This window comes from Cyphomyrmex costatus, unplaced genomic scaffold, assembly GCF_001594065.2.
Source record: "Cyphomyrmex costatus isolate MS0001 unplaced genomic scaffold, Ccosl1.0 scaffold29, whole genome shotgun sequence".
Lineage (NCBI taxonomy): Eukaryota > Metazoa > Arthropoda > Insecta > Hymenoptera > Formicidae > Cyphomyrmex > Cyphomyrmex costatus.
In genome coordinates this window covers 834627-846882 of record NW_017277017.1, presented here as the reverse complement: position 1 = coordinate 846882, position 12256 = coordinate 834627, and the positions used below count along the sequence as shown (strand labels likewise).

Below are 12256 nucleotides of genomic sequence, written 5' to 3'. Positions count from 1 at the left end.
CCTTTGAAACTTTAATATCTACGCTCGATCTGAGACAACATTATATCTTTGCGCGTGACATTCATTTGCATTAAACTGGAATATCTCGTCATTCCTAAAAGATAAAAATCGTTCAGGGTAGTATTCGATAAAATCGTATTCAGTTTTTAGTTAGGAATGAATTTCTCTTGATTAACCACTTTGATGAACTTTTGCAACGTTCCTCAGCCTTCTTCGAGGTCGTCTCAATTTTCCGATACGATCTTTGCGAATTGAAGCTCGTCGGCGCACTTTAAAACTTCAACCAAAGAGACCAAGCGGTGCGATTAATGATTCTGCGAAGCTTATCGCACCGGAAAATTGTTCCCTTTCCCCTCGAATACCCATCTATAATTTGCAGTTCAAACGCAGTTAGGTCTCTAATTTCTAGCTCTAATTTTCGCGCTGACACTTCAAAACTGGCGCATCAAGTGCGAAAGAAAGCTGCGTTCCCGCTATCGGGAGAGCTCGTGTTCTCACTAAAATTTTCCCTTGTCTTCTCCACAGAGGAAAAGCAATATCATCGAAAGGAAAATCTACGTGGGAGGCATATCAATGAATCGACTCCGTTAGCAAAACGACGCGAGTGATACCGAACCCCCCGTGTCGTAATTAAATTGATTAAGCACGTTTTCACCTCTCTGTCGCCTCGAGGAAATTAAATCAAACTCTACCGTTCGCAATTCGGCATCACCGTGCTCCTCGACAGTAACGCAAATTTATTGAAAAGCTCGGACGGCATTCTGCTCAGGAAGAAAGTTTTCGCCATTCTGCAAAACACCGTCAGCTTTCAGATTGAATTCACCAGCGAACTTGTCGAGGCGGGGGCGGACCGGGTCGGGGGAGGAAGTTGCACAGCAGGCGAGGAAACTTATCGAGTGGAATTCGATAGAGTATCCTCGCAGCTACGAAACAAAAGTCAAGGAACTCGGTGGGAAAACGGCGGGTTTTCACGGTGGAGACGATTCACGTCTCGCGCCTTGAGAGAAACTTCATCGTCCAGCAAATCCTTTCAGTCCTCGTAAACTAGCGCGGAAGCGTCGTATTCCTCGGTCGTTCCCGGCGCATCCGTCGGAACTCGAACTCGCCTTTCCTCCGCCGTTCTCTCGGACCGTCGACTGCAATTTAGCGAAATCGAGAGATGCGAGGTGGACGGTGAGAATCCACAACGAAAGAGATCCAGTGGAGTAGAAGGGGAGTTCTCGGCTAGGCGAGAGAAGATCGGTGTAAATCGCTCGCGTTAGATTCCATACGGCTCCAGGCTACGAAGATGGGTAAGAAGAACAGCAAGCTCAAGCAGGATACCATCGATCGCCTCACCACCGACACGTACTGTAAGTAGCAATAACCTTCTTAGATGTCGTACGCCTGGTACTATCTCCTTTATCACAATGTCGTTGTGTTCAAGCGCGTGCGAAATCCCACCACTAGCGGATTATATCACACAACGGAGGCGCGTGTCCCTGATTATCGCTACCATCATAAATTGCCGATTGCGCGCACGAGCGCGCGATATTTCCGCGTTCGCCGGTCGTAAACGTCAAGTTAAATCGTCCGGGATGGTTGCGACGAACAGTTGCACCCCTTTCGACATAACTCTTGAAAAAGTGGGTCTTCCGAGTCGCAGATTCTTCCAAGCGAGCTGATGCGCGGGACTAAAAGACGAGCGGCAAGTTCCTCTTTTGGTTTTTCCGACTGACCTACTACGTTATTTTGGCCATCCATACAACTGCAGCCTCCAATGTTGAACTGCCTCTCTCTCTCTCTCTCTCTCCTTATTCATCTATCGCTTTCTCTCCGCATTCCCTCGTCTACACGCTAAACGCGCATCGATCGCACAGCCGTTCAATACGCGCCGCAATGACGACGTACCTTTCTTCATTCGATAAAACGCATTTAATCCATTCCATAAAGTTTACCTGTCGGAAGCGACGGCATACCGTGCTTCCACGCCACGTGGCTTTGTTTCCGTTGAACGAGAGCTCGATTCGATAGTGAGAGCGACGTCTATAACCGCGAATTCTATTTAATCTTTCAGCAAAAAGTTGTGTGACACCGGTAAACTACATTTACGACTACTAAGTAATATTTACATTAAGCGGTTTTACACCAAGCTTGAATAATTTATAGAACAATAGTACGAACAGACGGTATAGCGGCAAAAATCATTAAAAACCTCAACAAATGGCAACACTCGACATTATACAAATGCTATATAGAATTCTGACAATTTTCAAAATGAAATAACGACATGAAGTGTATAACTTAAATATTATTTCTTTATATATATATATATGTATAATCATAGGAAATGAAATGTCATTTAAGTATATCTGACAAGAGAGCCATCAGAACCGCCTTTCACTGATTTTGATGAGCTTTGAATTTGTTGTAGAGATAAAAAATTATTATTGATAATAGATATATTTAACAATAGACATATATATTTATATGTTTATCTCAAGATTTAGAGGTCAAAATAACATTTGACCTTTGAAAATAACATTTTTCTCATTTTTAGTAAATATATTTGCTATGAAACTATGAGATATATAAACAAATTTTCTATATATAAAAATTTTTTGATATTTTATAATCTTAATAATAGTGTATTCGTATTTTTCGACAAATTTTTTCATTTAAAATTAAAATATAGAACTTATACTCAAATTTTAACACAACAAACAAAAAATCCAAGCTAATGAGAGCACAATGCGGTTAGAAAGTCGCAAGTTATGATGTAAAAACTTTTATTACTTTACAAGAAGATATTTTCTCAGTCTTTGAAATGCTACTTTAGGTTTGTCAATCTGTGAATAATCTTAATGGACTACTGAACTAATTTTCGAAATTTCTGTGATTTCATTACTGAAGAAGGGAGATCCAAAGTGAGTTGAAACGTATAAATTTGAAATATTGATGATATCATCTCTTTTTTGTTAAGTAATAAAAGTTTTTACATTACAACTTGCACCTCTCTAACTGCGCTATACTCCTATCCTTATAATTCTTTTTTACTATTTAATTTATTCTTCAGATATTATTTCAAAATTTCGAAATAAGCAGATAAAAAATGTAGGTTTTATATTTTTTGCTCTACAACATAACTAAAGCTCATTAAAATCAGTGAGAGACAGTTTCAACAGTTTCCTTGTGAATATATTTGAATGATGATTGCGTTCAGCAGACAAAGCAACTCAGTGAGCGCTCAATGATTCTTAATTACGTTTTGCTTCTGCACTTAGATCTAGAAGAACTAATGACAAAAACCAATCATACTAAAGAACCAGTGAACGCTTCCCGCTCTATGATTGAATATAGCCGGCTTTCCTTATTTATGTTAAAATTTTCTTGATCGATTTTCACTATCATTCATATTTAAGTTGTAATTATATTGTTATTTTATTTAGAAAAATCATCATGTGATCTTTCTTGTATAATATACACACTTATAATAGTCACGTGAAAATTATCGCGCCGTTAATAATGCTAATGTTAACGACTAAATATTCTCAGCCCTGAGGCGAATTATTCGGGTGAAAATGCGAAGGGCAGGTGCGCTTTTGGCCTGTACATTTCCAAGTGATTACTCTGGCACTAATGATAGCTTTCATGTGGACCTCTATTAGGATTTTCGCCTTTAAGTCCGCAGGTAGGCTGACGCGACTTCGTCGCAAGCACATTCGATTAATAAATATTATATACGGAAATGCATGAACCGTTTGACAAACATTTTATTAAAGCCACAGCGGCAGATCTCAGATATAAAGTCAACATTTTTCTACGTCGATACCTTTTTTAAAAGCCTCTTGGGATATCGATCATATCGTGATTAATGATAAGGGGACATTGTCCTTTGTGTCATGTTATTCAGTTGTTTGCTCGAGTCATACAGAACATAATTACTATAATAAATAAAGATACGTCAGCTCCATAAAATTCAACTTTTACTGCTTAGCATTGGCATTATTCCTTGAGAGTTTTCATTTTTACTTACAATATTTAAACCGTTAAATTTAATAGTACATTTCCTAGAGAAATCTGAAAAATACATTAAACGACGTTCTTGTTTTGCGCCACGCTGGCAGTTTTTATGTTTCTAGTTGCACAAAACTGTGTCATGTCGTTCAGCCGTTTATTCACATTGTACAAAAAATAATTGCTATGATAGATGAGAATATATTATATCAGCTCCAAATTCTATCTTTATTTCAAATAGAATTTATTTCTTTAAATTTTCATTTTTCCTCGGGATAATTAAAATTTTATAGATGTATAAGTACGTACATTTCCTACATAAATCTGAAATATACGCCAAACGAAAACGACATTCCTGGTTTGCGCCTCGTTGATAGTTTCCAGTTGTAAAATAAAAACTATGTCAAAAAATAAAACTATGTCAGATATAGATCGAATTAAGTATGTACAAGATCTCTGACAGTCCAGTTGTCATGACTTATTTGCCTTTGCATTTTAATAACCGCCAATTTGTTAAGTCGATCGACCGAATGACCCAGTATATAATAAAAAGTTGCATGCGTCGAGAGATACCGCAAAAGTACACTTATTGCAAGACTAACTTTATTAAACAAAGTAGTTCCTTGTGGGTTTTACGCCTGCATCAATAATGTGTACCAAAGTATTCTATCACCGTGTCAGTATACGTTTAATGTATAACGCTATTGTCAACGTCATCGGGCTTTGATCTCGGGAATGAAGTAAATCGTGCCAGACTGAATGCAAACTGCGCACATGGCAACGCTTATGTGAACGTTTACCCCCCGTTTTCAAACAAGGTATTATTGTGAAATATTAATTTCGCTTGAACGCGGTTACACAAATATTTATCGACGCGCAAGAAAAGTGCGACTAGGTTTCAATCAAATTCACGCACATACTTATTTTGTAATTAATACAAAGGCGATAGAGAGACCTGGAATAATGTTTGCATCATCACCTTAATTGCCTGTCAGGCACGCCTTGTGGCAATGCATGGCACGAATTAATTAACCAAAACGTAATTGCTCACTAAAATTGACCGAAAGCTTAAAGTATTCAGTGTTTATCATGCAGTAATGTTTTGAGTCGCGTCGAGAAAAAACTATAATCTCGTCCGACAATATTCTCCGGTTTCTCGCTTTTCTTTCAAACACAGAGAGCGGTTCAGTGTGCCGTAAAATTCGCACATCGCGCTCGTTTACCGTTCTGTTTCCGCTATAACTCGTGTATGAGAATAATCCAGGTGCAACTTTACACAGACCGCGCCTAACAAACATCAAAGCATTGTGTCTTGAATTATATTCTCCAACGACGTTCTCTTCGTTTGTTCGTAGTGTAAAAGAATAATTTTGACTGTCATGGTTTGAACAGTTTTGTTTTACTTTTACTTACAATCAGATAATTTTTAAATATTAGGTAGTATGCGATATGAAATTCGCTACATGGAAAAAATGGTTTTGTGGAAGTATCTAAGATTATCTATATACTGACAGAAAAATGTTTCTATTGAATTTTAATTAATAATTATGTGAATTGTACTAATATAACACTTATTTACGAAAAATAAATGTTTTCTAGATACAAGTATATAATAAAAAAAATGTAATAGTTATGTGATGACACTGAATCACTACTTCATTAACTACAACACAATAAAATGCGATTAGTCGTAAGCATTCGGAGAACTAATTCATACGTTACACAATAGGTATAAGTAATATTTACGGTTCTATATCTGTACATAGAAAGCTGCTCGACTGTTGAAAGAAAAAAAAATAAACACACGGAAATCAGGTAGCGGTCAAGCACCAAAATTAAAATGTAACAGTCACTAAAATAATTTAAAATCTAATTATTATTCAATAAGAAATAATTCAATAAGAAATAATTTGTTATTTGTAATTATTATTATTAAAATATAATTATTAATTCGACGATTAAGACGCGTCATAACACATGTTATGCAGGCGTCAATGCAGCTGAAGGCTCAAACGCGATGTAATCGTGAGTCTCAACATAAGCACATAAATTAAAGAAATAACAAATCGCGTTCGTTAGAGCAGATAACGAAATCATGTCGAAGGATCTAGATACTGAAAAATACATAAACAGATTCTCCAAAAACGGGTCATACGAAAACCCGCGAGACAACAACGAGATAAAGCATTGTCATCTTTCATCACGTGCGGTCTTAAATCTGTAAACAGTCGACTAAATAAATACGAGTTTTCCGCGCGATCATCAGACTTATTGATTATTTTACCGACCGCGATCCATAATCATATAGTCCTTCAATAATATTCGATAAGACTAAAGTTAAATCAAATTAATGACTCTTGTATCAAATAAATATACGATTAGCGAATATTCTCATATTATTCAAATACATATTTATTAAAATTTATTTATCAATTAGCGACGCGGTACGTAGCGGCGCGATACTAAATACATAAGCAAATGTGGCTATTTGATGTGAATGACGTGAATATCACTATGTTAAAGAAATATCGCGGTGCTACTAAGCTTATCCAGAATTCTTCTGTCAACATTTATTTTTGTTAAAATATCTCAAAAATTAAAACTGTAATAAAAATCAAATGATATTTTTATTATATGTTCGATGCACAAGCTTTTGATTGCGACTAGCCCGATTAAAATCGGTAAATTCAATCCTGAGATCTTGATATGTCTTTACTCAAAAAGTCATTTAATTTTCAAGGATCAAGCACACACACACATAAACCAGTTTGTCATTCAAGGCGCATTTACAATGCCTACATATAATGATAATACAATTAATTAAAAAATTATGCAGTTTAAGTGTGTATTATTATAATATACGCACACGTATGTTATCATTAGTGCATATTATATATTTATAATAAATATTATGCATTGAAAAATAAATATATAATAATAAAATATAATAAAATATAATATAACAAAATAAATATATAATAATAAATATATAATAATTAAAATGAATAAATATATATATATAATAATAAAATATAATATATTAAAAATAAAAATAAACAAAAATATATTTTATTTTATACACGACGACGAAATGTATTTTATACAAATGTATGCACATACACATACGCGCGGGTGCACACATACGCTCAAATGTATGCACATACACATACGCGCGGGTGCACACATATGCATTCGTATAAAGGTATAATACATATAATAAGAGTTTAATGAAAGAGAACAATATTCTTTAATTTTTACAAAAAGAATAAAAAGAAATTTGTTCTTTTACAAAAGAACAAAAAGAGAAGTGAAATTCTATAAGAAAGACCTTACAAAGGTAAAAAAGATATGCTAAGTACATAAGTACATATTAATTATCTAAAAATAAGCATGAGATCTACCCTGCTTAAAATTTTCTATAAAAACTATAGGAACATATAGAGTTTTTATAGTTAGGTATTTATAGTTTTTAATAGTTTCTATAGTAGCACACGAGAGCGACTATAGAAGCTCTACAGTTATCAATAAGATTCTATGAGTATAATAATAGAAAACTATTGCGGATTGGGATTTACCGATTCAAAACACTCATTAAAAACTATAGAATTTTCTTAATAGTTTTCTATAGAAAATTTTAAGCAGGGTATACAATGCTATGATTTACAATTCTTTTTAAAAAATATTATCATTGCAATTACCCAAAAATTCCATGCAATAAACGTTGAATGCATTCAAAAAAGTACGTGCAGTTACGATTAATATATTTAAAAGTATATGACAAACGGGATCATAGTAAAGCAGATACTTGGCGTGTCTGAGTAGCATTTATTGTATTCTTGTAAATTCATTTATCTCTAGACTATTTAAATAGAGGAAACTGATTGCAGCATTATATGTTGTAAAAAATAGTTTATCAATATTACGACAAAAATGTTTACCATACGAGATAAATAAACATATAGTTCATAAGTTCTTTTTGATAAGACTATACCGCTTTTTTTATATCGAGTATATTTTATATTAATTTTTATAGAAAAACGACATAGTGAAAAGATACCTCTTGAGCAACATCTAAAGAACAAGCACACGTACAATTCTAACGCCGATTACACCATGATATACCAGAGGATAAAGGGTGTCAATAAACAGAACATAGAAGCCTTAGAGCAAGGCGGGCAGGATGAACAGTTTGGTACAACACCACTTTGGAGTAGAAATATGCCACGAGTTCGGTATATTCGCGTAATTCTTTTGGAGGAGGAAACAGAAACGATCGCGACGAGTGAAACGTCACCTGCAACTTCAAAGATATCTCTAGGTAAACGCAAGAGCGACGCAGAAATTGTGACAAAGCCGACTAAAATAAAAGTGACCGGGAAATCGATATTTCTCGATGAAGATAATAAACGGAACGCCTTAGAGCAAGGCGGGCAGGATGAATCCTTTGGTACAACACCACTTTGGAGTAGAAATACGTCACGAGTTCGTAAAACTTTAATTGGTAAAAAAAAACGTAAAGTAATAGAACGTAAGCGGTAAGTGTGAATAAATTTGTTTCTACAAGAAACACTTATACTTAATAGATTTTAGCAAATCAGCATTTTACCTGCAAATGCCGAGAAGTATACGACGAATTCGAAAAACGTTGCAATTATGTAATTCCGAGTCAGTAGTAGAAAACTTAATTACGAAGCATGTCAAGCAAACTAAACCTGAGACCGAACCCACATATCATATATTCAAAGCTGTCGCACGCAAGTCCACGAATTCAAGATATCCGTCAAGTTTTTTTTAACCGCTATCTGACAAGTACAATACAAACACGGAATTTGAGAAGGAAGAAGTACAGAACAAACTGTCATCGTATTATGGAATACCAAGGCCGATTAATCTGACCGAATTGAATTCATACATGGTTGTCGGGGAACAGTTTACCTTCATTTGAAGGTAAACTGTCTTACTCTTTCGACACTTATTAATATCAAGCCGAAAGTACTATTGAAAGTATTTCAATATTGTTTTTTTCTTTTAAATTAATAGAAAATGTACTCAATATAAAAAAAATGGTATGAAAGATCAATCAACATCGATTTGATTTCAATTAAGGTGTTAAAAGTTACTTATGAAATAATATGTGCTTATAAGGATGCTACTTTTTTATATGACAATATCCTCATATAAAAATTAAAATAACTGGAATCTCCTGTATCTATAAAACTATATCTCATAAAAATATTACATCTGTATAGATAAACTATGAAAAAGGTTTTGCCTCGTTCTACATAAAGTCGCAAAAGAGGCAATACACAGTCAGTCGTCATTGTAATCTTTTATAACCTATTTAGGGTAAAGTGTACAATGATTGACCACGATACAGTAATTGACCATTTATAATGAATTTGCCTACATATTAAAATCCAAGTCAAATTAACAGCTAATTTTCCAACATAGGCTGTGTTCCAAAATTGACTGCCAGAACTAAAAATGTATAGTTTATGTCACGAGCACTATGTATATGTTTTCAGTACTGGCAGTTAATTTTTTTTTGGAATACACCTATAGTAATAACTGAGCTTTACTAACTTCATATATGAATAAAATGTTCAATTTACAATTCGCTTTTTACGAGGTAGACTTATATAAGACCTGGGCAGATAAAAATTTGTAAATATTAATAAAAATCCTTTTAAAAATTTCTAACATTTCATTTTTTTAACATCTTTTTATTTTCTGGACTATTTTTCTTCTTATATTTTGATGATTTTCATACTAATAATGGTCAATTACTGTCATTTTTCTATTCAATAACTAAAACTTTTGTGGTCAATAACTATCATTTTCTGAATAAAAGTTTCTACCGTTGTAAAAATGAAAAACATGGTTTTATTCAAAGTTTTTTGTATTTGAACATATTCTTTAAACCTTACTTTATGTTGAAAAAATTTCGATGTGATTACAGTGATTACATTAAATTTCAGCGTTTAAGTGGTCAATCACGTACACTTTACCCTATACAAAATTTATACATTTGCTCGTGTAGATATTATTTAAAATTTTGGCCTATATTGAAGAAATGCAAACATATCGTCAGTACGAACAAAGCGTTTTGCCGCCAGATACAGACTTTGTCTGTATTTGGTGCACTGCAGTTTTAATTCGATTTTTTAAATGTGTCGTAGGTCAATTGATATCGAATATATATACTTTCTGCATTTGAAACCTCCACAAAAAGAAAGTCCTGTTGCATCAGAACCTATGGTCGGAATACCCAAGACAATACTTCTTCACGTCCAAGAACGAAATGAAAAACGTTTTTGTTTCTTTATGATTTTCTGCAAAACGTAACAAAAACAAGTATTATAGGGGGGAAGTCACCTATATCGTATCCCCTAACGTTTAAACAAAATTATAACAAAAGTACTGAAGAGATCAGAATATTTCTATACTTACATTAAACTTTGGTTCATTGACAATAAAACAAAACGATACTTTTGCGAAAATAAACAATAAATTATTGTCTAAATTAAATTTAAAAAAAAAAAGTAGTTTTCGGTACGATTTGGAGACCGGATCGTTAAATTGTATCACCTGGTTTCTAAATCGTACTTCTAACTTAGTAAACAAGCTGACATTGCTTATTGTCATTACTTAGAATTAAGTATGGAAAAAGGAAATTGCGTATTCGTACTTGTAATACTGTTGAAAGCTAATAAAAGTCAGTATATTAAAAAATATTGTTCTTTGGAGTCTCTTATATTCTTCAGAGTTATAAATCTTTTAATATAATTATTCGTGTCCGATGCTAATAGATATACCTAACTTATAAACATAACCTATATATATCAATGCGTACAAGCCGCAATGAGATTATGGGAGCTCGCGTCACTTGCGAAAAGTACCGGTATAATATAAAGGCCAGCGACAAGTACGATTTACCCAACTCCCTCTATTTTTACAAATTTACCAATAATAGCATAACTTACGAACATTTTGCTAATTTAATGCTACACTCGAAAAGAGTGTTAAATATCAATTATACCCTGAAGGACACTATAATTCAATTACTCATCTTGTACTGATAACACCTTAGGTAAGTTGTACCAAAACTTAGATCAGACACCGAACAAAATCAATTTTAAACGTCGTTCGTAAACAGACGATTCAAAGACAAAACAAAAATGATAGTTCTTAACCCATATTATTAGCGTCACAACAGTATTATTATCTTTAAAAAAAATGTTTTGTATAGAAAACACAATGGAGGTATGATTTAACCATCGGTACGACTTAGCCAACTCCACCTTATATTTTTATAAAAACTTTTTTTCTTAATTCATCGATCTCCTACACATTCTAGACGTTTTAACATTTAATTTCCGAACGCCCTGTATATTAAAATACGTTGTTATATATTACAATTATACATAATTAATATTGTTATTATTACATAGAATAAAAACAAATAGGAAGATGATAATGGATTAAATAATTTTTGTATAAATGATCTAAATTCGTTTGTATATATAAAATCCTGATTCTCTTTAAAGTTCTTCGAACGAAACAGTGAGATACGGATTTCTAACATATTTACAGAACTGTGTCTGTTGAGATCTTATAGGAAAGACTTTAATACAAACAGAAAGTTAACATATTTATATTTAACGTATAGAAACGTAAAAACAAAGACTATCAGTGAGAAGAAGAATTGGAAAAACGATAATTTTAAAGCACATACTCGTAAGAATGTCTTTTATCTTTGTGCTTCGAGTCTCACTGTTTCGTAACTCAGGTACCATTTAGTATAGGAATTCTTTTTTCTTTAAATTCTTAATAACATTAATTACTTAAATAAAACGCCCACCGTTTGTACTGTTTTAGAATTGAAATATATCTATAAAGTTACCGTAGCAATATATATTTATCATTTGTTACAACTTAATTTAAGTACATAGGACGAATTATTAAATAATTCTTGCTATTCAATTAAATACCTATCTAAACATATCTCCACAAAACTCACAATGATAAGGTTGTCCATCTTTACAAATACTCTCAAGATTATGCATATCAATGCTTTGTCACCACGTGGCATATTAGGCCTCCTTTTTCCCTGCAAAACGACCATTGCAATACTTATTATTTTTTACCAGTTAATTTAATCATTGATATTAAATTACCAAATTATTTTCCTAACTCTTGTTGTTCACTTAAATACTCACCCAAATTTATTTTCACAAAATTCGCCTTGATAAGGTTTTTT

At 33.2% G+C, this 12256-nt stretch overlaps 1 protein-coding gene across 1 annotated transcript in view; it reads left to right on the top strand.

Moving 5' to 3' along the window:
- Positions 1–1288: 1288 nt before the first annotated feature.
- The window catches only part of LOC108775227 (frequenin-1), a 59285-nt gene continuing 48317 nt past the window's right edge, over positions 1289–12256 (top strand). The window contains exon 1 of the mRNA XM_018541533.1: positions 1289–1352. Coding sequence (XP_018397035.1) covers positions 1289–1352 — 64 coding nt within the window. The remainder of the gene's footprint in view (positions 1353–12256) is intronic.